Consider the following 21,640-nt stretch of genomic DNA (forward strand, 5'->3'; position numbering starts at 1 on the left):
TAGTAAAATGATTTGTTTTATTTTCACATAAAGAATTTTTTTTCAGAATAAGACAAAGTAATTATAAAAAACCAAAAGAAAGAATAAACCTACAATTGTGAAAAAAATCAAATAACATGAACTTTTACATAGCTTATCAAATTTAACATTTTTATCATTTGCTTTAGAGAACATTTCCAAACCATATTAATTTCGCAAAGGTTCAAGCCAAAATAAAGGCTATTCATTTCCGAATCTTTTTGACATCAGGTCAAAGTAAAACTAATAATCAGAGTAATGTACCTGCAGGATCTCCAGGCTGTTCTCCACGCCCTCCTCCATCCAGGCGTCCAGCAGGCTCTCCACCGCCGTGAAGCCGCTCCCGTCGTCCAGGCTGGAGAACAGACACAGGCCGATGGAGCTGCTGAGTGGACAGGACACTGTGCGACGCCCGCCCTCATCAAACGGCTGCACGGGGGGGGGGGGGGGGGGGGGGATATAACGTGTTTTAATACAGAAAACAGAGAGGTAATCTACAGAAAATGCAACCTGAGATCTAGCTCTTAAAGGTGGGGTAGGTAAGTTTGAGAAACCGGCTCGAGATACACTTTTTGTTATATTCCATGGAATGCTCTTAACATCCCGATAGCAATGAATATCTGAAGTGCTTTGACAAAAAAATCCATAAAAAAATGTCATCTGTGGAAGCCGTAGTACTGTAAAAAGCACGACCAATCATCTGAGCCGGCCCGGCTAAAATAACTGGATGGCCTACCTGCCTGTCAGCCTTCCATCTGTGCACAGACTTATCTCGTGCCCTCATTGGTCATGTGGGGGTTCGTGTGTGTTGGAGGAGGGGCTCTGTAAGGAAGTGGCAGATTTTCTCCGGTTGTGTATTTTCAAATTCTAGCGCACTCGAGCTGGTTTCTCCAAAATGACCTACCCCACCTTTAATGACTATTACAGGGAAACTAAAAAAGGAAAAATATGTTGTTTTATGCATGATGACTATATTTAATAAAATCGTTAATATTGCAAATCATATCACAACTGCAAAGTCAGCTAAAATAACCACAATTTGTTATTTCTTTCAAACTAATGAGGACTACAGCTGGAGGAGGACTTCCTGAAGCTAAATGTAACAATGATAACAGAATCCACCTGACATTTTAAATAAAATCTGACGTCTAAAACTATTTGAATAGACTAAAATAAATATCGTTTTTTGTTTGACATAGTCAGACTGAAATGCTGACTGAATGCTCAGGACCAAACGGACCAGACTTTTAGTGAAGAAGTTGATTTAGGCATTAGTCTAAATAGCTGACATCATTAACCCTGAGCATGTTCACCTGTGTGGAGTGGAGGCGTTTGAGCTGCCTGTACGGCGTGGAGGCGGACGGTGTCGGAGGTTTGTTCTGATTTAAAACCCGGGAGACAAACTCCTGAACGTTCATCTCTCCGTCACCCGTCAGACTCTGGAGGACGTCCACGTTTATCTGGAAAATACACAGGTGTTTGGTGAGGGAGAAATGTTTGCTAGAGAGACCAGGTGCAGGTATTTATAAAGAAAAAATAAATAGTTATAAAAAACAAATCTTCTGTTTTTAAATCATTGTATTGCTATCCTTATTATTATTTTAATATAAATACGTTTCTTTTGTTAGTCTTATTGTACATTCTTACTTTACCTTATTATGTTTATATAAATATTTTGTATTATTTTATTTGTCATATTTTATTTCAATCTAAAATGGAGCTCGTGTTATGAAATCCAAATGTCTGATTCTCTACATGGCTATTTAAAGATAAATGAAGAGAACACATTACACTGTGTGCTGTGTGCTCTGCATGCATGACCATTAGAGGCTTTCATCCTGCCCATTCTATTCTATTAAAGTTCTGTGTGATTTCAAAATGATATAAAAGAGAAATCTTTGCGCCTCACCTCCAGTCCGAGGTGTTGGCAGAGCTCCATCAGCTGGGAGTGATCTGCAGAGCCGTCCCAGCTGACCTGCATCTGATGGCAGGCGTCCTGCAGCCTCTCCTGCACAGCGGGGGGAAGCTGGGGGACCCCCGACCCCCGGAGGGTGATGGGGTCGTCGGGGTTCCAGAGCTGCATCTGACCTGCACACAGGAACCAGGGGAGAAATCATCTTTACTGTGGATATGGTCACAAGGACAGATACTGTACAACAAATCTCCTCTGGCTGGAAGAGAACTCTCTGCTCCATAGCTTCTCTGAATAACTGGACTTAAAGGTCCCATGTCATGGCCATTTCTACTGATCATAGTTCCATTGTTGAGGTATACTAAAATAAATGTATATTGTGCAAACTCACATTGGTTTCTCATACAGCATCTCTGTATAGTATGTGTATTCACTCTCTGTCCTAAACGGCTTGTTGGAGCTCCTGCCCCCTACCTACCTACCTATCTATCTATCTATCTATCTATCTATCTATCTATCTATCTATCTACCTACCTACCTACCTATCCATCTATCCATCTATCCATCTATCCATCTATCCATCTATCCATCTATCCATCTATCCATCTATCCATCTATCCATCTATCCATCTATCCATCTATCCATCTATCCACCCACCTACCTACCTACCTACCTACCTATCCATCCACCTACCCACCTACCCACCTACCCACCTACCCACCTACCTACCTATCCATCCATCCATCCAAAAAAGTATAAAATCTGTAAGGTTTTATTAATCTTCAAAACACATACTCTTGGTTGACTTGCTGCAAGATTTGTGTCTCTTATACAACAACAATATAATCTTTAACTTCGATCAACAGTGTGTCTGTTTTTTGTGTAATATTCCTGGTTTAAGTCATAATATCCTGAATGCTAGGCTAACAGATCCACGGCCAAAAACATTGAAACAAATATCTGTAGAGGGAAGTTTAATAAATGACTGAACTATAAACGTACCTTCAGCCTCAAACTCCTCTGTGCTGGTATCATGAGCGTTCCAGCGCTTAAACAGAGAAAAACACGGAAAAATGTAGGTTAATATCACAAATAATAATTTAAATCAGTGTTGCCAATAGAAATTGACGGTTACTGAGTCCGCGAAGATTTCAAAGTCCCGGGGGAAATGAAGAAATGATGATCCGTGTTTAATATTAAGGGTAAAAACTATGAATTAAAAGGCTTTATAAAGAATGACATCATCAAGGAAAGTAGATTTAATTAAATTAAAATAACATTTTTTAAAGAAACAAATATGGGTCTCATATACTTAAAATAAAACTCAAATGCAATTAAGCATGTCTGTCTCAATGTCCTTTTCGCTATAGACCTTTATAATATATATATACTTTGAAACCCTTAAAAATACAAATTAACCAAAACATATTGCTGGCTCATGTAATTTCCGGCTACTTTCTATGCATTTCTACACAGCTGCCAATTCAAAGAAATCAAATAACCTAAGCATTTATTTAGCTTATTTTTTTATTCACTTCAAATTGTGCTGCGGGGGAAATATTTTCACCGGACATTATAACCACAAAGATTTTAATTCAACAGACTTCAACTTGTTTTCCCGTAAACTCTGATTTAAAGGTCACCTATTATGCAACATCCACTTCTTCATGTCTTTTCTACATCAACATGTGTCCCCTCTTCTCCATGTCTCTTCTACATCAACATGTGTCCCCTCTTCTTCATGTCTCTTCTACATCAACATGTGTCCCCTCTTCTTCATGTCTCTTCTACATCAACATGTGTCCCCTCTTCTCCATGTCTCTTCTACATCAACATGTGTCCCCTCTTCTTCATGTCTCTTCTACATCAACATGTGTCCCCTCTTCTTCATGTCTCTTCTACATCAACATGTGTCCCCTCTTCTTCATGTCTCTTCTACATCAACATGTGTCCCCTCTTCTTCATGTCTCTTCTACATCAACATGTGTCCCCTCTTCTCCATGTCTCTTCTACATCAACATGTGTCCCCTCTTCTCCATGTCTCTTCTACATCAACATGTGTCCCCTCTTCTCCATGTCTCTTCTACATCAACATCAACATGTGTCCCCTCTTCTTCATGTCTCTTCTACATCAACATGTGTCCCCTCTTCTTCATGTCTCTTCTACATCAACATGTGTCCCCTCTTCTTCATGTCTCTTCTACATCAACATGTGTCCCCTCTTCTTCATGTCTCTTCTACATCAACATGTGTCCCCTCTTCTCCATGTCTCTTCTACATCAACATGTGTCCCCTCTTCTTCATGTCTCTTCTACATCAACATGTGTCCCCTCTTCTTCATGTCTCTTCTACATCACATGTGTCCCCTCTTCTCCATGTCTCTTCTACATCAACATGTGTCCCCTCTTCTTCATGTCTCTTCTACATCAACATGTGTCCCCTCTTCTTCATGTCTCTTCTACATCAACATGTGTCCCCCTCTTCTTCATGTCTCTTCTACATCAACATGTGTCCCCTCTTCTTCATGTCTCTTCTATATCAACATGTGTCCCCTCTTCTTCATGTCTCTTCTACATCAACATGTGTCCCCTCTTCTTCATGTCTCCTCTACATCAACATGTGTCCCCTCTTCTTCATGTCTCCTCTACATCAACATGTGTCCCCTCTTCTTCATGTCTCCTCTACATCAACATGTGTCCCCTCTTCTTCATGTCTCTTCTACATCAACATGTGTCCCCTCTTCTTCATGTCTCCTCTACATCAACATGTGTCCCCTCTTCTTCATGTCTCCTCTACATCAACATGTGTCCCCTCTTCTTCATGTCTCTTCTACATCAACATGTGTCCCCTCTTCTTCATGTCTCTTCTACATCAACATGTGTCCCCTCTTCTTCATGTCTCCTCTACATCAACATGTGTCCCCTCTTCTTCATGTCTCCTCTACATCAACATGTGTCCCCTCTTCTTCAATGTCTCCTCTACATCAACATGTGTCCCCTCTTCTTCATGTCTCCTCTACATCAACATGTGTCCCCTCTTCTTCATGTCTCCTCTACATCAACATGTGTCCCCTCTTCTTCATGTCTCTTCTACATCAACATGTGTCCCCTCTTCTTCATGTCTCTTCTACATCAACATGTGTCCCCTCTTCTTCATGTCTCTTCTACATCAACATGTGTCCCCTCTTCTTCATGTCTCTTCTACATCAACATGTGTCCCCTCTTCTTCATGTCTCTTCTATATCAACATGTGTCCCCTCTTCTTCATGTCTCTTCTACATCAACATGTGTCCCCTCTTCTTCATGTCTCCTCTACATCAACATGTGTCCCCTCTTCTTCATGTCTCCTCTACATCAACATGTGTCCCCTCTTCTTCATGTCTCCTCTACATCAACATGTGTCCCCTCTTCTTCATGTCTCTTCTACATCAACATGTGTCCCCTCTTCTTCATGTCTCCTCTACATCAACATGTGTCCCCTCTTCTTCATGTCTCCTCTACATCAACATGTGTCCCCTCTTCTTCATGTCTCTTCTACATCAACATGTGTCCCCTCTTCTTCATGTCTCTTCTACATCAACATGTGTCCCCTCTTCTTCATGTCTCCTCTACATCAACATGTGTCCCCTCTTCTTCATGTCTCCTCTACATCAACATGTGTCCCCTCTTCTTCATGTCTCCTCTACATCAACATGTGTCCCCTCTTCTTCATGTCTCCTCTACATCAACATGTGTCCCCTCTTCTTCATGTCTCCTCTACATCAACATGTGTCCCCTCTTCTTCATGTCTCTTCTACATCAACATGTGTCCCCTCTTCTTCATGTCTCTTCTACATCAACATGTGTCCCCTCTTCTTCATGTCTCCTCTACATCAACATGTGTCCCCTCTTCTTCATGTCTCTTCTACATCAACATGTGTCCCCCTCTTCTTCATGTCTCTTCTACATCAACATGTGTCCCCTCTTCTTCATGTCTCCTCTACATCAACATGTGTCCCCTCTTCTTCATGTCTCTTCTACATCAACATGTGTCCCCTCTTCTTCATGTCTCCTCTACATCAACATGTGTCCCCTCTTCTTCATGTCTCCTCTACATCAACATGTGTCCCCTCTTCTTCATGTCTCCTCTACATCAACATGTGTCCCCTCTTCTTCATGTCTCTTCTTCATCAACATGTGTCCCCTCTTCTTCATGTCTCTTCTACATCATCATGTGTCCCCTCTGTGTAAAGAGACTCTGAAAGTTTCAGGAACAAAGATTCTCTCTCTTTTTGTCCTGATCCATTTCTATAAAAACCTGTCTGAAAATGAGCTGATCAGATTTTGGCCACTTTATGATGTCATAACGATGTTTTGTCTTGAGTAACCATTAGCCAATAACCAACCAAGGTAACCCCCCCCCCCCACCTTATCACCTGAATCTCCTCCTAGAGCACCATTGTGTTCTTTGTAACCAAATATCTCTCAGAGGGGCGTGGGGAGGGGCTCCTTATTTTCATCTAAAGTAACAGACAGAGAATCAGCACTTTTGAAACAGGGCTGAAACAGAGGGGATTATGGGTAATGCTGCAATGATCTGTTTGGTGTTTGGAGCCAAACACTTCAGAGACATGTTTTGTATATATCTGAGACCTATAATATATTGATGAAAAACAGTGTAATAGGGGACCTTTAATTAACCCAAAATAGGATAAATGTGAGAGAAGTGACCACATCAGAAACCCCCTGCAGGCTGATTTTCTCTTGTGATAATCAGCTGTTTATAAGTTCAGACATGGTTTTAAATCAGGCCTTTCTGACAGAAAGCACAAAGAGCTTTTGTGATGGCACGAAGGTCAGTGTGGAAATGGAAATGGTTTCAATAATAGAGAAAATGTGCAGCGGAAAGACACACTCCGTTATTTTGTACGAGTTAAAATTCTTTGCATGTGTGCAAATTGACTTGGGTTCTTTCTGGATAAGGTCAAAGAAGATTTGATTAGATTTCATTCTTTTCTATCTAGTTATGTACATTTCAACATTTACTAACATCATTGACATTTACATAATTAAAAATGCTTTTGGAGAAGTTAAAAAAAAAAAGATTTCCCATCTGCAGGAATGTGGAAAAAACGGTTTAAACTAATCGTAAAGACAGAAAGTGCAGCGTTTATGACTGCATAAGATCATCGTAAGAATGCAGAATGTGCGTGTCTGAGATCTGACGATAATGTTCATCCTCTGGGAAGATAAACACATTATTTCCTGGCGCTCAAGGACGGCCGTTATCCTCAACAAAGAAGACATACTAGTTTGAACCAGTGTGTGCCTTCATTCTGAAACGCTCTCTCTTGCATATAAGACACTGTTCGGGGAACTAGTTGTACCCATGGATGTATAATAAGAACTGGATACAGCGTCAGAGGCGGGGTCTCGTTCTTTCCTATGAGAGCTGCTCATTGGCGCATGAAGGCAAAATGGCCCAACTTTAGAGAGAGCGAAACGTCACAGATTACCCATCATGCCTAGCTGTCAGAGCAGAAGAACCCGTATGTGCGCTCAGAGCATGCGCCCCTTAAGCCCCGCCCCCCCACTCTCGGCTTAGTAGAATGAATGGAGAGAGAAAATACATCTAGATTCGGCTTTTAGTGCATTTTACAACTTTAAGGACCTAATGATTCTAATAAGGGCTATAAAATAGTTCATACTGGGTAGTTTATTTAGTTTAAAAAAAATGATCCGCTGATTTACAGACGTCTCTTTCCCAATGTTAGTCAATGGGAAAAAGTCTTTCTGGGCCGGGTGACGTCACGGAAGTTGCAGTACTGCCGTTTGGACACTGTTTTCTGATTATCGAAACTCAAGCCGGTGACGAGTGAGATTTTTCGAACATTGCACAACATTAAAGCAATTTCGGATAAAATAAAAAATGTTTGTAATTATATATTTTTTATTTCTAGCACTGCAATTAAGGAGCAGTTTAATTTTTTTTATCTGAAATAATCCTTTATACATTTTTCTTCTTAATTTTCTATTTCTTAATATAATTTTATGGTAAAAATAAGTTAAGGAGATGTGGAGCTCTCTTGGTTTTAAATTGAAAGTGTAATAAGAAACATCTTAATTTGTAACCAGCAAATTATAAAACGTTTTTACTGATAATTTCTCTGCCGTTATTAAATCAAATATTTTTGAGCTGGAGAAAAAGTGATGAACAATCAGAGCATTTACCCGCTCTTGGTTTTTGTCTTTTTCCCCCCATCAATTGCCCTTTTGAACAATGAAGTGTTGAAAGATACAGAAGAGGAAACTTGAATTTATTTTAACGACAAGAGTTGGAACATTTTTATACTGATGATACACGCTTAGCCTGTGGAAATTATTTGTTCTGTCTTTGGTGCGTCATATATCAGGGTTCATACACTTTTTCACCAATGATTTTCAATGACTTCTCCAGGACCTTTACCTAATTTTCCATGACCAAAAAAATTACTCTTTCTCAGCGGTACCACTGAAAATTATTTATTTTAACATGGACCAGGAAAATAAGGTCTGAAAGATGTTGTGCCTATCTAAAACAAATCAAATAGGCTTACTAGCTTCTACACGCTAAAGCAACTAAAATCTCTCACCAGCAAAACACCTCGTCAGTTAAATGCCATTTTACGATACAGTATTTATTGTCATTATAGTATTACTATTTCGGCGATTAGATAAAATATAAATTATATTTGATGCAACTTTAGTTACATTTCCATGACTTTTCCAAAAACTTTGGGAAAAATATTGTTTTCCATAACTTTTCCAGGGCCTGGAATTAGCATTTTGAATTTCCATGACTTTTCCAGGTTTTTAATGACCGTAAGAACCCTGATATATTTCTAAAATGTGCATGTGTTGTGTATTTAACAATATATTTGTCTAGAAATGTTTTGTATCTTGTATTTGTATGTTTTTGTAATAAATGTGTGCCTAAAATCATTATATTGATGACTCTGGACATAGTCTTGCAGCCCTTTAAACTCTTCTTTTTGCTTGTTTAGAAATATAGTGTGGGTGGGGAGGGGGGTGGGGGGGTTAGGGGGTGTGACCCTCTGTTCTGCAGTGTGACCGTCTTTTGTCTGTGGAGCAAACAATGGGGAACAGATGGGATGCTGAAAGTGGCGTTTTGATGCATGGTGCATCGGCATGCAGGAGGGGGGGGGGGGGGGGGTCTCATTGTTCCTCTGTCACCCTCCTCCTCCCCCCCCCCCATCTGCTCTCCCCCGCTGCACACCGAGGTTTCCTTTGACCCCGGAGACACGCTTCAGCTCTGACAGCGTTTGTCTTCACACACTAAGCGGAGTTTACACACTTCCATCAGACCACAAGCTGAACCTAACATCATTATGACGTTTCAGAGAGCAGTCGGGACTCTCTTTGCGTCGTAAATTAAACTTCTGCAGCACATCCAACGTCTGCACGGCCATTAGAAAAAGCATCAACCACAGCAGTCAGGAAATATTTTTCATGCACTGGCCAATATTGAGATTTTGGGGCTTTTATGCATCCATAACATTGCTTCTTTATTTCTTCGTTCACAATATTTGCCTCTAAATCGAGTACACCACTGCGACCACTATCAGTAACAGACACATGAAACATTTACAAGTAAACGTTATTTTGTGCCTCTTACTGGAAATTTGTATTTCCACATGTATATATTTATTTTATTTTATATTCTTTAACTTTTTAATGCTATTTTATTTCTGAAATATTTTAGACTGTTTATTTCTTGTGTCTTAATTTCTCTTATGTACATTTCTTTGTTTTTTATGCTGCTGCAACGCAAACATCTATCTATCCATCTATCCATCTATCCATCCATCCATCCATCCATCCATCCATCCATCTATCTATCTATCTATTATAAAGTACTGCTGAGAAAAAAGTAAAATGTTTGCCTCTAAATTGAAGAATCAAGTAGCAGGCAATGGAAATACTCAAGTAAAACACCTCAAAATTGTAAATAAGTGCAGCACCCGAGTAAATCTACTTAGTTACTTTTCACCACTGGAAAACTGTGATGGTGTTAACTCCTCAATCACAGAAGGACAAACTTATTATAATGTGCGTTTTTAGAAAAAAATTGCAATTACTTCTCAACTAACAGGGTTTTTTCAGACAGAAATTATGCTTACGTGCCATTTACAGACAGTTCTGCACTATGCAATGACCTAGGAACGTTTTTTATGCTTCATAAACCTGGAACAAACTACCAGGAAACCCTTTAAATTAAGGGTAGATTAAGGGGACATTCCTTACTTAGCAGTTTATCTTTTGTTTCCCTTGCTGTCTGACTGATCTGTATAAATAAACTCTCCTTGCCTCGAGTGTCTCAGTCTGTGCCTGTAAGCAGATTATCTAAGAATAACGGCTCGCTGACGGCCTCCAGCGAGGACAGGAGGTGATAAGGAGGTGATAAGGAGGCGTCTGACAGTCTGCAGGTCCAGAAACGCTCAGAACATCTCTTACCTCACGCTTCCTGGGAACAGCCGAGTCATCGCTGTCCCGCAGATCCTCGTGCTGCGCCGCGTCAGCGTTCATCACGTCGGGGAAGTCGGAGTGATGCTCGATGAACTCGGGCGTGGTGCGGCGGCCGTAACGCTTGCTGCCCTTCACGAACTTCGGCTGGATCTCAGGAGAGTCTGAGGAGAAACCATGACGAGGCACTTTAAAAAGACAAATACGCCAAGTCATGATTATGTGTATAACACCGGTGCAAAATGTCGTAGTAAAGCCTTGCACAACAACAAGTATGTTATTAAATAAAAATGTACTTATTCAGAACTTCCTTTAATAAACTGACAATCTTCATATTTTTTACATGTTTTATTCCTAATTTTGTACGTATTTTATTTCAATTTTTACATGTTTCATTCCTAATTTCTTATTCCTAATTTTTACATGTTTTATTCCTAATCTTTTTACAGGTTTTATTCCTAATTTTTTATATGCTTTATTCCTAATTTGTACGTATTTTATTTCAATTTTTACATGTTTCATTCCTAATTTCTTATTCCTAATTTTTACATGTTTTATTCCTAATTTTTTATATGTTTTATTCCTAATTTGTACGTATTTTATTTCAATTTTTACATGTTTCATTCCTAATTTTTTATTCTTAATTCTTACATGTTTTATTCCTAATTTTTTACATGTTTTATTCCTAATTTTTGTTCCATGTTTGGTTGCACTTATAACTTATTTTGTTTTATAACCAGGTTTTATCATGTAGCATATCCTTGTTCTAATTATATCTGGTTTGTTCACTTTGTCAAGGACCTTCAACTAGTATGAACGATGCTATATATAGAGTAGTTATTACTAATGACTAATATGTGCCGCGGCATTTAGTAGCTACTTCTCCAAAAGTGACAACTTCTCTAAAAGTGGTAACTCCAGAATCCCTTTTCTTTGAGAGAGACTGTAACATGAACTCAAAAGGTTTACAGATGTAATGTTCTGTCAAAAGAGGAGAATAGGTGTAAGAATATTACATTTCTTGACATTTTGAGAACGTATTTTGTTTACTTATAAGGATTCAAAAGCTGTACACTTGTACTTTTCTGTTTAATAAGAACAAAGGGGAGATTATATAGTATATTATTATGTAGTATTTATAATTTCTTGCTATGTTTTTCCTTTAGACTCAAAAGCAATAAGCAAATGCCCCAGGTTCAGAACAGTTTAACACCAAATACATGCTTTCTGTAAATAAATGAATGCCTATTCAGACCTTTTAGGAACTGTGTGTGTGACTTCTTTAAAACGTGCAACATGAGAATCTTCACCTGGTTTAGACGGAGTCTCCTGTTCTGATGGGGCTGGCTCAAAAGTTGATGATAACGCTAAAATCAGAGCATTCTTGAATTGGTCAAAGTCGACCTGCAACAAGAAGAGAAAACATAACGAGTGAGAGATGTCAGAAATGTGAAGCAGACGTTCATGAGATTCCTGAGACGGGCTGTAATTCAGTTTGTCTGCAGGGTGGAGGAGGTTTCTCTGCAACATCCACCAGCTGCTGATCCTGAATATGGAGATTATTTTCTTTGTGCATGAAGGCCGGCGGCTGCACACGTTCATACATACTGATATACACCTGAACATCATCAGGAGAGGACTCTTTAAAGTAGAGACACTACATACTGATATACACCTGAACATCAGCAGAAGAGGACTCTTTAAAGTAGAGACACTACATACTGATATACACCTGAACATCAGCAGAAGAGGACTCTTTAAAGTAGAGACACTACATACTGATATACACCTGAACATCATCAGGAGAGGACTCTTTAAAGTAGAGACACTACATACTGATATACACCTGAACATCAGCAGGAGAGGACTCTTTAAAGTAGAGACACTACATACTGATATACACCTGAACATCAGCAGGGGAGGACTCTTTAAAGTAGAGACACTACATACTGATATACACCTGAACATCAGCAGGAGAGGACTCTTTAAACAAGGTGGAAACTGTAGTAGCAGCTCTTCCTGTAGGAATAAAACACTTATCAGAGGAGTGAACTGACCCCGTCGGTGTGTTGTTGGGGTCTCTGCAGCAGTGAATGCAGCACAGCTTCCTCCAGCTGCAGAGAGCAGCACAGGTCAGAAAGTTCCTCCGGATTCAGAGAACCACAGCCGCTCGCATCGAAACTGTGAAACACCTCCTTCAGACGCTCCTCATACTCATCCTGCTCCTGGACCTCATCCATCCCACAGGACAGAAGCCTGCCCTGAGAGAGAAGCAGGAACATTCTGGTTATTAATCACGCTTTATATCACATTTCAGCTGATCTGTGTATCCAGAGGGATGAGCCAGAACAACAGCAGAACAAAGCATACAAAATATTAATTGATACCGGTTATCTAAACAAAATTGCCTGGATTATGCTTGCTACAAACTAGCCTTAAAAGGTCCCCTATTATACTGTTTTTCATCAATATATTACAGGTCTCAGATATATACAGAACATGTCTCTGAAGTGTTTGGCTGAAACACCAAACAGATCATTGCAGCATTACCCATAATCCCCTCTGTTTCAGCCCTGTTTCAAAAGTGCTGATTCTCTGTCTGTTACTTTAGATGAAAATAAGGAGCCCCTCCCCACGCCCCTCTGAGAGAGATTTGGTTAAAAATAACTCAATGGTGCTCTAGGAGGAGATTCAGGTGATAAGGGGGGGATCATAAAGTGTCCAAAATCTGATCAGCTCATTTTCAGACAGGTTTTTATAGAAATGGATCAGGACAAAAAGAGAGAGAATCTTTTTTCCTGAAACTTTCAGAGTCTCTTTACACAGAGGGGACACATGTTGATGAAGAAGAGACATGAAGAAGAGGGGACACATGTTGATGTAGAAGAGACATGAAGAAGAGGGGACACATGTTGATGTAGAAGAGACATGAAGAAGAGGGGACACATGTTGATGTAGAAGAGACATGAAGAAGAGGGGACACATGTTGATGTCAAAGAGACATGAAGAAGAGGGGACACATGTTGATGTAGAAGAGACATGAAGAAGAGGGGACACATGTTGATGTAGAAGAGACATGAAGAAGAGGGGACACATGTTGATGTAGAAGAGACATGAAGAAGAGGGGACACATGTTGATGAAGAAGAGACATGAAGAAGAGGGGACACATGTTGATATAGAAGAGACATGAAGAAGAGGGGACACATGTTGATGTAGAAGAGACATGAAGAAGAGGGGACACATGTTGATGTAGAAGAGACATGAAGAAGAGGGGACACATGTTGATGTCAAAGAGACATGAAGAAGAGGGGACACATGTTGATGTAGAAGAGACATGAAGAAGAGGGGACACATGTTGATGTAGCAGGCATGAAAAAGTGGATTTTGCATAATAGAACACCTTTAATCACATTTCCCATTTAAATTACCAAACAAAATAGCATGTAAAAAATATACTTTTAGGAAAAACACTTTTTGAAGTTTTTAATCAACGTGGTCATATTGAACAAGGTCCATGCATTAATGGGAGACGAGATCATTAACGCCAGATGGAAACCATGTTTTCCCTGTTGCATGAATACAATTGCTCAGCTTAGGCGAGCTGCAAACTTGCTTATCTAAAAAACGAATTGCACACAAAATAGTTTATAAAACTGGTATTTTGTGTGATTTTCAACACAAATTACACAATAAATCTTGACTTTGTGAGTAGGTTTACTGTCCATCAGTAAAAAGAAAAAAGCTGCTTTTGAGGAGCCATTTTTGGAAGGGAATCGATGTTAGCAGACAAACAAATCTGATTTCTTACATGAATCAATCACCTCTATCTATACCACCTTTAACATCTATCCTATCAGTGTTAGATATACTCACAGAGAGCGTGGAAACATCTATCTCTCAGTCTGTGATGCTAACAGCTCCGGTTTAAACTCTGCTGGACACTGAGCTCCAGACTCAGAGCCGCGGTGCAGGCTTTGGATAATCCCATTAAAACTCTTACACCACCAGAGAGACTGACAGAAGTCAAGCTGAGCATGACTCTCTTTTACCGACTTTAGATGGGATCATCATGTCTCTATTTGGCACAAGTGGTATGCAAATTCACCTTTAACCGTACACAGTTTGATGTAGTTTAAAATACATTTTAGTTAGGGCTAGGCTATATGGAGAAAATAACATGATATCTTGGAGCAAAAACCTTGTTATTGTACAGTAGGGTTTAATATTGGATCAATAACACAAATATTAACACTGATGTAGCACCTCTAGTCCGATCTCACACCAAGAACAGATGCACTAACATCTACCTAGGTTCGAATAGTGGTATGCCGTGAATATCTCTGGGAAGAGTTAGATTTTAGTTGAAGATTTTATTGCCAGCAATGTTCAACAACATTTACATTAAATTGTGCCAACAATATGAAAATAAAAAATAGAGCTCTTTAGCACACAAATAAAAATAGTCTCTTCCCTTTTGATTAAAGGGGACCTATCATGCAAAATGCACGTCTTTTATACATGAATATGTGTCCCCGGTGTTCCAGGGAACTCACCAAGTGTCAGAAAACACAACCCTCTCTATTTTCCTCCATACCCAAATCTCTAAAAAAGGGGCTGCAACGGATCTGATAAAAACTGATCCAGATTTGAACACTTTACTGACGTCACAGAAGTGGCGCTACGGCTATTGGGCCAACTCTCCACCTATCAGGGGAATGTGGGGTTGGGCCACGGCCGGCCATTGCCGCTCGAAAGCGCTGGAGACGCTGTAGTACATATGCCAGGCCTGTAAGTGGCGCTGTAGTCTGCCACAAAAGCAGCGAAGAAGACTTGGTTACCATGGTTACCCTTCTGTTTATTCTCCGCTGTGGCTTTCTTTCTCTCTCCCCGAGGCAAGCGTTTGCTCCTGCTGCTTTAATTCAATGCAATCCCTCCCCGTCGAGGCAAGCACTGTAATTCTCTCCGGTTAGTCCACCAGCAGATGACAAACACCCACCTCTCCGCCTCTTCCAAGGAACGAGGGGACCGTGCAGCAGAGTTTCAGTTTCACTTTCTTTCGCCGGTCAAGATGTCCGTTAAAGTTTAAATCTTCCGGACAAAATTAGAAAAGTGCCGGTCAAAGGTCTTCTTTGTTATTTATTGAGCTTTAAAACAAATGAATAACGACTCTATATAGGCTATAATAAAACACGGAGGACGGAGATCTCTTTTTCTCCCCCTCTTCTGACAGCCCAGCAGCTGATCAGAGCGGCTCCCCTCTCCTGCAGGGGGGCGTGGTCAGCTGCAGCTCACAAAATCAGACCCATAGACAGCAAACAACACATAGAGCGAAACGAGGCATGGCTAAAATGCATGATCTGTTTGGTATTTTGAAAACAGAAACGTATAAATATACCTTATATAGGTATGGCCCTACAATATATCATTTAAATATAGCTTGATAGGTTTCCTTTAAGATAATTCAAATCTGCTCTGCCTGCCTGCTATGGCTCTTCTACCCGGGTAGAGCTAATAGTGTACTGGTTCTTATCTGGAAATCAGTGTGAATTCAGCAGGATTCTTCAAATCTACATCCTCTGTAGGTCCAACGGTAGGCCACACCGCTTCCAACAACCGCTCACATTTTTAATTTTAATTTGTATTTGTTCCGCTCATGGTACGCAAAACCCAATGTACAATAATTGCCAACAAAACATGTCTCTAAAAGCACACTATTGAGCGAAAAGGAGCAGGGAGAAGAAACAAGAAATGCAAGACATTATCAAAAGAAAAGATCAAGTCTGACTTATTCAAGCAATGACATTCCCCACAACTGGTCAACCACCTGAAGCTTAATGAATGTAACGTTACCGGTAAATGGTGCAAAGCTGAACAAATTAGAACACCTGTCATTTTCTTTTAACACTTGTAAAAGATAGATTTGTGATATTTTAATGCCATTAAGGCCTTATATTTTTCTCAATTAATTCAGGACGTTTTAGGACTTTCATAAGGATCTGCGGTTAAATATCATGAGTTGATCTTTTCAGTAGTGTCTGTAGAAATGTCTCCACAAAAGAGTCCTGACCGTGCTTCTCCAGCTGCTCTAAGCCAGGTGTCCCCCCACACACACACACACACACACTTGGAGTTCCCATTCACCGTCAACAATAGGGACAAAAACCGCATCAGAATTCTGCATCTGCACGTCTGAGAGGCCGATGAAAAGTGAGAAAATCACCGCTTAGCTGCAAGGCAGATTCTATAAAACACAGGTCAAAAACATACAAACAAATGCAGGCAAAATAAGTATTATGATTTTTAAATTTCACTACTGACCTGATCTTATTAAAGGATATTTTTTATTAAAAAGTTTCACAGCTGCTGCAGCCCAAGAATCACTCGAGTAGAGGTCACTATAAGGAGGTTAATCCCTCACACAGACACTGCTAATTATCTCCAACAGATGTCAATATGGTAAAAATAAAAACTATTTTCTCAAACAACCACCCAGTGAAACATGCATGGGCAAATAACTGCAGACATCATCTAGATTGCATCAGTTTCTTTGTAAAAATGCAATTTGCAAATAAGTTAATAGGCTACAGTTGTTTTATAGTGTGCCTTTGCAAAGAACAGCAAAAGATAACAGAAATGCATTAAGAGTTTTTGGCATGATGATTACAGATGAAGCTTTTTTGTTTGTTTGTTTGGGTCAAGGACAAGCATTTTGCAAAGAGTTCTTAACATTTTGGAGATAGGAGATGATGACTTTGGGACAAAAGGAAGTTTCCTGCAGGGCTGAAAATATTAATATATCAAAACTATTACGTTTACATTTCACTATTTTGAGTATTAATTGTTTCGAGTCCTTTTTGGAGTAGAATAAAGTCTAATTCAAACCGTTTTGATGAAATTGTGTAAAATAAACCATTTTCAATGCCACATGTCATTTATAAAAACGTTTAGGGATTCACAAGACAACTGTTGATTATGTTAACAGGAAGAGAGTATTTACGTCAAGAAATACCAAATTTAAGTTAAAAATGACCAGATATCAGAATCAGAATCCAGTTCATTGCCAGGTTTACACATAAAAATAATCTGCTTTTGTGTATGGTGGTGCAAAGATAAACACAACATAAGAAAATATGTTTTAAGGGAAGGTAAAAAATATACTGATTATAAAAAGATTTAAATAAAAAGATGTAACATTAAAAAAGTAATAAGTACAAGTATTTACACCAAAGATAAATATACAAAAAAACTTAGTAGCCTACAATGAATTCATTAATTTAATAACATAATTAAATTGAGGTTCATTTATTAGTATAATATTACTAAATGTGTCTTTTTGGGAACACCTGAATGCAGTTTAACTACATTTAAAGTCAATTATTGTCTTTAGTAAACCCGTTAACTAGCTTTAACTAGCTTTAACTAGCTTTAAAAAGGTATAAAAAAAGTTAATGAGGATTTCCATTGAAAGTGATGCTATGCTAATGCGGCTAATTTGGCAGGAAACGGTTAGGTCTCGCTCCAAAATCACCCTAAATGTTTTTATTAAAACCATGAAAAAACATTTTAAAGTGAAATAAAAACACTCACCACAGTCTCAGAAGTTGGACGACAGTTGGCTCTTTTTCCAACAGATTTTTTGCTGACTTTAAACGCGTTTTTTAAATAACTTTTACAACATTCTTCCTGTTTAATCGCGGTTATAATCCTCTCCAGGAAGATATGATAAACCAGCCGTTAGTTTAAAGATGGCGCCGAGTTTTTTAGGCTTGTTTCGGTCGTTTTATCCCCAGAAAAGAGCTCAGAGTGGAGCTGGCTTTCTGAGCTCGCTTCATCCATGGACTGGATATAGCGGGGATTTGAAAAGCGTCTGCCGGGAGGAAGGGGCGGTGACCGGGGAGATGACAGAGGCCAGCCCCCTGGGGAACAAACTCAAAAAAATATTTGTTATCATAAAATAAATTAGAGTTTCAATATAGAAAAAGTTAAATATGTCTAAAGATATTCATAGGAACGAGAAAAAAGTCAATAAAAAGAGGATTGTTGTTCTACTTGGTTAATGTATAGAAACTCAATGCTGCATTGATTTCATTGATTGGAGTTTCTAGGTCACATAGGAAAGCATTGAAACTAGACTTTTCAATAAAAAAAGGCTTATTTTTCAATAGAATATTCATATAAAATAGCATTAAAATCAAATAAAAAATAAAGACAGCAATAGTGCATTAAAAAAAAGAGTTTCATAATAATATTAATAGAAAATGGAAAAAAACACTTTCATTTTCTTTGGTGTAATAGTGCATAACATAAATATAGCGTGAAGAAATCAAATCAAAATGAAAGCAAATAAATAATAAAATACATGATAAAATAAAATAAACAAAAAATAATATAAATAATAATAATAATTTAATAATTATACATTTCATTATTATAATAAATATTATTATTAGGAGTACTTTTATAATAATAATGATAAAATAATTATTAGTTTTATATTTTATTATGTTTTTATTTGTATTATTATAACAATTATTTGTACTAAATGTTTGTATTTTGTATTTATTTATTCATTTTTAAAAACCATTTGGTGGTTTGTATATATGACTACTTATAGATATATTATAGTTAAATCATTATTATGTTTTAAAATCATACTTTAACCAACCTACGAATGCAGCTACGAACTACTACGCCAAAGAACTCCAATACCCATTTTAGACTGAAAGGTCTCTTCTGTTTACATTATCTCACTCATCTTTTTCCCTTTCACATAATACTTATATATATTTACATTGTAATCATATGTATATAAGGGCTTAAGTAGGACAGAGAGAACAGATTACACACAGAGAAAATAACACCTTTATAAAAAGTGCAATTCAGCATTGGTTTTCTCTTTTTTATCAAGGTCACTTTTTAGGTTTTAACAAGATAAAAACATGCCAGAGGAAATGCAACAGAAAGCATTTTGCTGCATCTATTTCAAATGTGTAAAAGCAATACAGACTTTTGAGTCAATTAATTAGGGCTGTACCAAATGTATTTTTCCTCACATTGAAGATCCTATTGCTTCAAATGTCTGACGTAAGGTGTATATCAGTATGTAGTGTCTCTACTTTAAAGAGTCCTCTCCTGCTGATGTTCAGGTGTATATCAGTATGTAGTGTCTCTACTTTAAAGAGTCCTCTCCTGCTGATGTTCAGGTGTATATCAGTATGTAGTGTCTCTACTTTAAAGAGTCCTCTCCTGCTGATGTTCAGGTGTATATCAGTATGTAGTGTCTCTACTTTAAAGAGTCCTCTCCTGCTGATGTTCAGGTGTATATCAGTATGTAGTGTCTCTACTTTAAAGAGTCCTCTCCTGCTGATGTTCAGGTGTATATCAGTATGTAGTGTCTCTACTTTAAAGAGTCCTCTCCTGCTGATGTTCAGGTGTATATCAGTATGTAGTGTCTCTACTTTAAAGAGTCCTCTCCTGCTGATGTTCAGGTTCATATCAGTATGTAGTGTCTCTACTTTAAAGAGTCCTCTCCTGCTGATGTTCAGGTGTATATCAGTATGTAATGTCTCTACTTTAAAGAGTCCTCTCCTGCTGATGTTCAGGTGTATATCAGTATGTAGTGTTTCTACTTTAAAGAGTCTATGAGTATATGCTGTTGTTACTTTAGTTGCTTTACTTTGTGAACCTCAACACCCTCACACATACACGTCCATGCAACCCTCACCCTGCATTTACACTACTGATACCACTGACGTCCACACCTCATGCTTTACTTATTGTTGCACTTCATTTGATTTGGCTAATTTGAATTGTTTGGTTAAATAAACATATTTTAGTAACCATTGACATGGTGTGTCTCCTCTTTGTTGTGGCCTTTTGAGCCGGGTCGTAACAAATGGGGTCTCGTCCTACGGGTTATTTGGTTAAAAGTTTGTGTAGTGCTCAGAGCACATGGTGTCATTGAGCAGCTAATTAGTTGATGTGGTCCAGCTGTGTGCTGGCTTGGCGCTGCTATTTGGGGGACACATCATGTCTTTTGTGTTTCAGGAAGCTTTAGTGTTTGGCATGGCGTCAGGTTTTGTGTGCCAATCAGAAGGTAAGATGTTGCTGTTTGTTACGCTTTTGTAAAGGGATTTCCCCGCTAGGCTTAAGTGGCGTTTCCCCTTGGGTTGCGTCTGTTTGTTTTTTTCATAGTGTTGTGGCGACGTGGTTAGTGTCAGCTGTTTTCGGACAGCTGTCTCGAGGGCACGTCCGCGTGATTTTGTGGTGTTGCCTGCGTGCAGGTCGCTCCATAATTCCGCCGGGTTCCAGTGTGTAATTACCCGCCGCAAGCCACATGAAGACTAGGTGAGATTAGTAAGATTTTGGTTAGGCAGTGAGGGGGAAATTCTCTGTTGGGTTTGTCTTTTGCCCATGCGTGTTGGCAGGTTAATACTTTGCTTTCTGATTGGTTATAGGTAGTATATTATGGCTTCTTTGTCGGCGTTTGTGGATGCGCCCTCAGTGTCTTTCTTAGACGATTGCAAGAAGGCGCAGTTGGTCGAAATAGCAGAGCATTATGAAATTGCTGTTGTAGGGAGCAAACGGAAACATGAGATTAAAGCGGTCATCTTTGTTTGAGCAGGGGGTGTTGCAGAAGGGTGAGTTTGGTGCGGCAGGGGTCGTGCCGGTAGTGGTTCAGACAGCTGGTTTGACGTTCGAGCAGCAAAAGGAGCTTTTGGCCATGCAGTTTAACCAGGAGAGGTTGCGGTTGGAGTTGAGGTTGGAGCAGGAGAGGTTGCAGTTGGAGTTGAGGGGTCAGCAGCAGGAGGTAGAGAAGCGTTTAGAGGTGGAGAAGGTGCTGGAGGTGGAAAAGATGAAATGTGAGGTGGAACATGCTAGATTACGGCTGATTGGAGAGGGCAAGCTTTCTCCGGTGGAGGATGGTTCTGATAGGTCGGCATCCGGTAGTTGCGATATTATTTCTTACTTGCGGTTAGTGCCAAAGTTTAATGAGCGTGACCCTGACATTTTTTTTACTCTGTTTGAACGCATAGCAGAGGCAAGAAACTGGTCAGATTCGGACAGAGTGCTGTTACTTCAGTGTGTACTCACTGGGCGAGCACAGGAGGCCTATTCAGCTGTTGGTGGCGAAAATGCTTTGGACTATGCTAGAGTAAAATCAGCAGTGTTAAAATCATACGAACTGGTTCCTGAAGCGTATCGTC

General features: G+C 39.2%; 1 protein-coding gene across 7 annotated transcripts in view; it reads right to left on the reverse strand.

The window, feature by feature from the left end:
• Positions 1-18,271, reverse strand: part of nin (ninein (GSK3B interacting protein)) — a 42,181-nt gene extending 23,910 nt beyond the window's left edge. For all 7 annotated transcript variants that reach the window (XM_034129028.1, XM_034129027.1, XM_034129026.1 and 4 more), the window contains exons 1-8: positions 18,021-18,271; positions 12,490-12,693; positions 11,743-11,836; positions 10,424-10,596; positions 2,934-2,979; positions 1,928-2,106; positions 1,332-1,478; positions 283-447 (exon numbers count right to left, since the gene is read on the reverse strand). In XM_034129028.1, coding sequence (XP_033984919.1) covers positions 283-447; positions 1,332-1,478; positions 1,928-2,106; positions 2,934-2,979; positions 10,424-10,596; positions 11,743-11,836; positions 12,490-12,672 — 987 coding nt within the window. In that variant the 5' untranslated portion in view covers positions 12,673-12,693; positions 18,021-18,271. The remainder of the gene's footprint in view (positions 1-282; positions 448-1,331; positions 1,479-1,927; positions 2,107-2,933; positions 2,980-10,423; positions 10,597-11,742; positions 11,837-12,489; positions 12,694-18,020) is intronic.
• Positions 18,272-21,640: the final 3,369 nt, after the last annotated feature.

This window comes from Trematomus bernacchii, unplaced genomic scaffold (assembly GCF_902827165.1).
Source record: "Trematomus bernacchii unplaced genomic scaffold, fTreBer1.1, whole genome shotgun sequence".
Classification (NCBI taxonomy): Eukaryota; Metazoa; Chordata; class Actinopteri; order Perciformes; family Nototheniidae; genus Trematomus; species Trematomus bernacchii.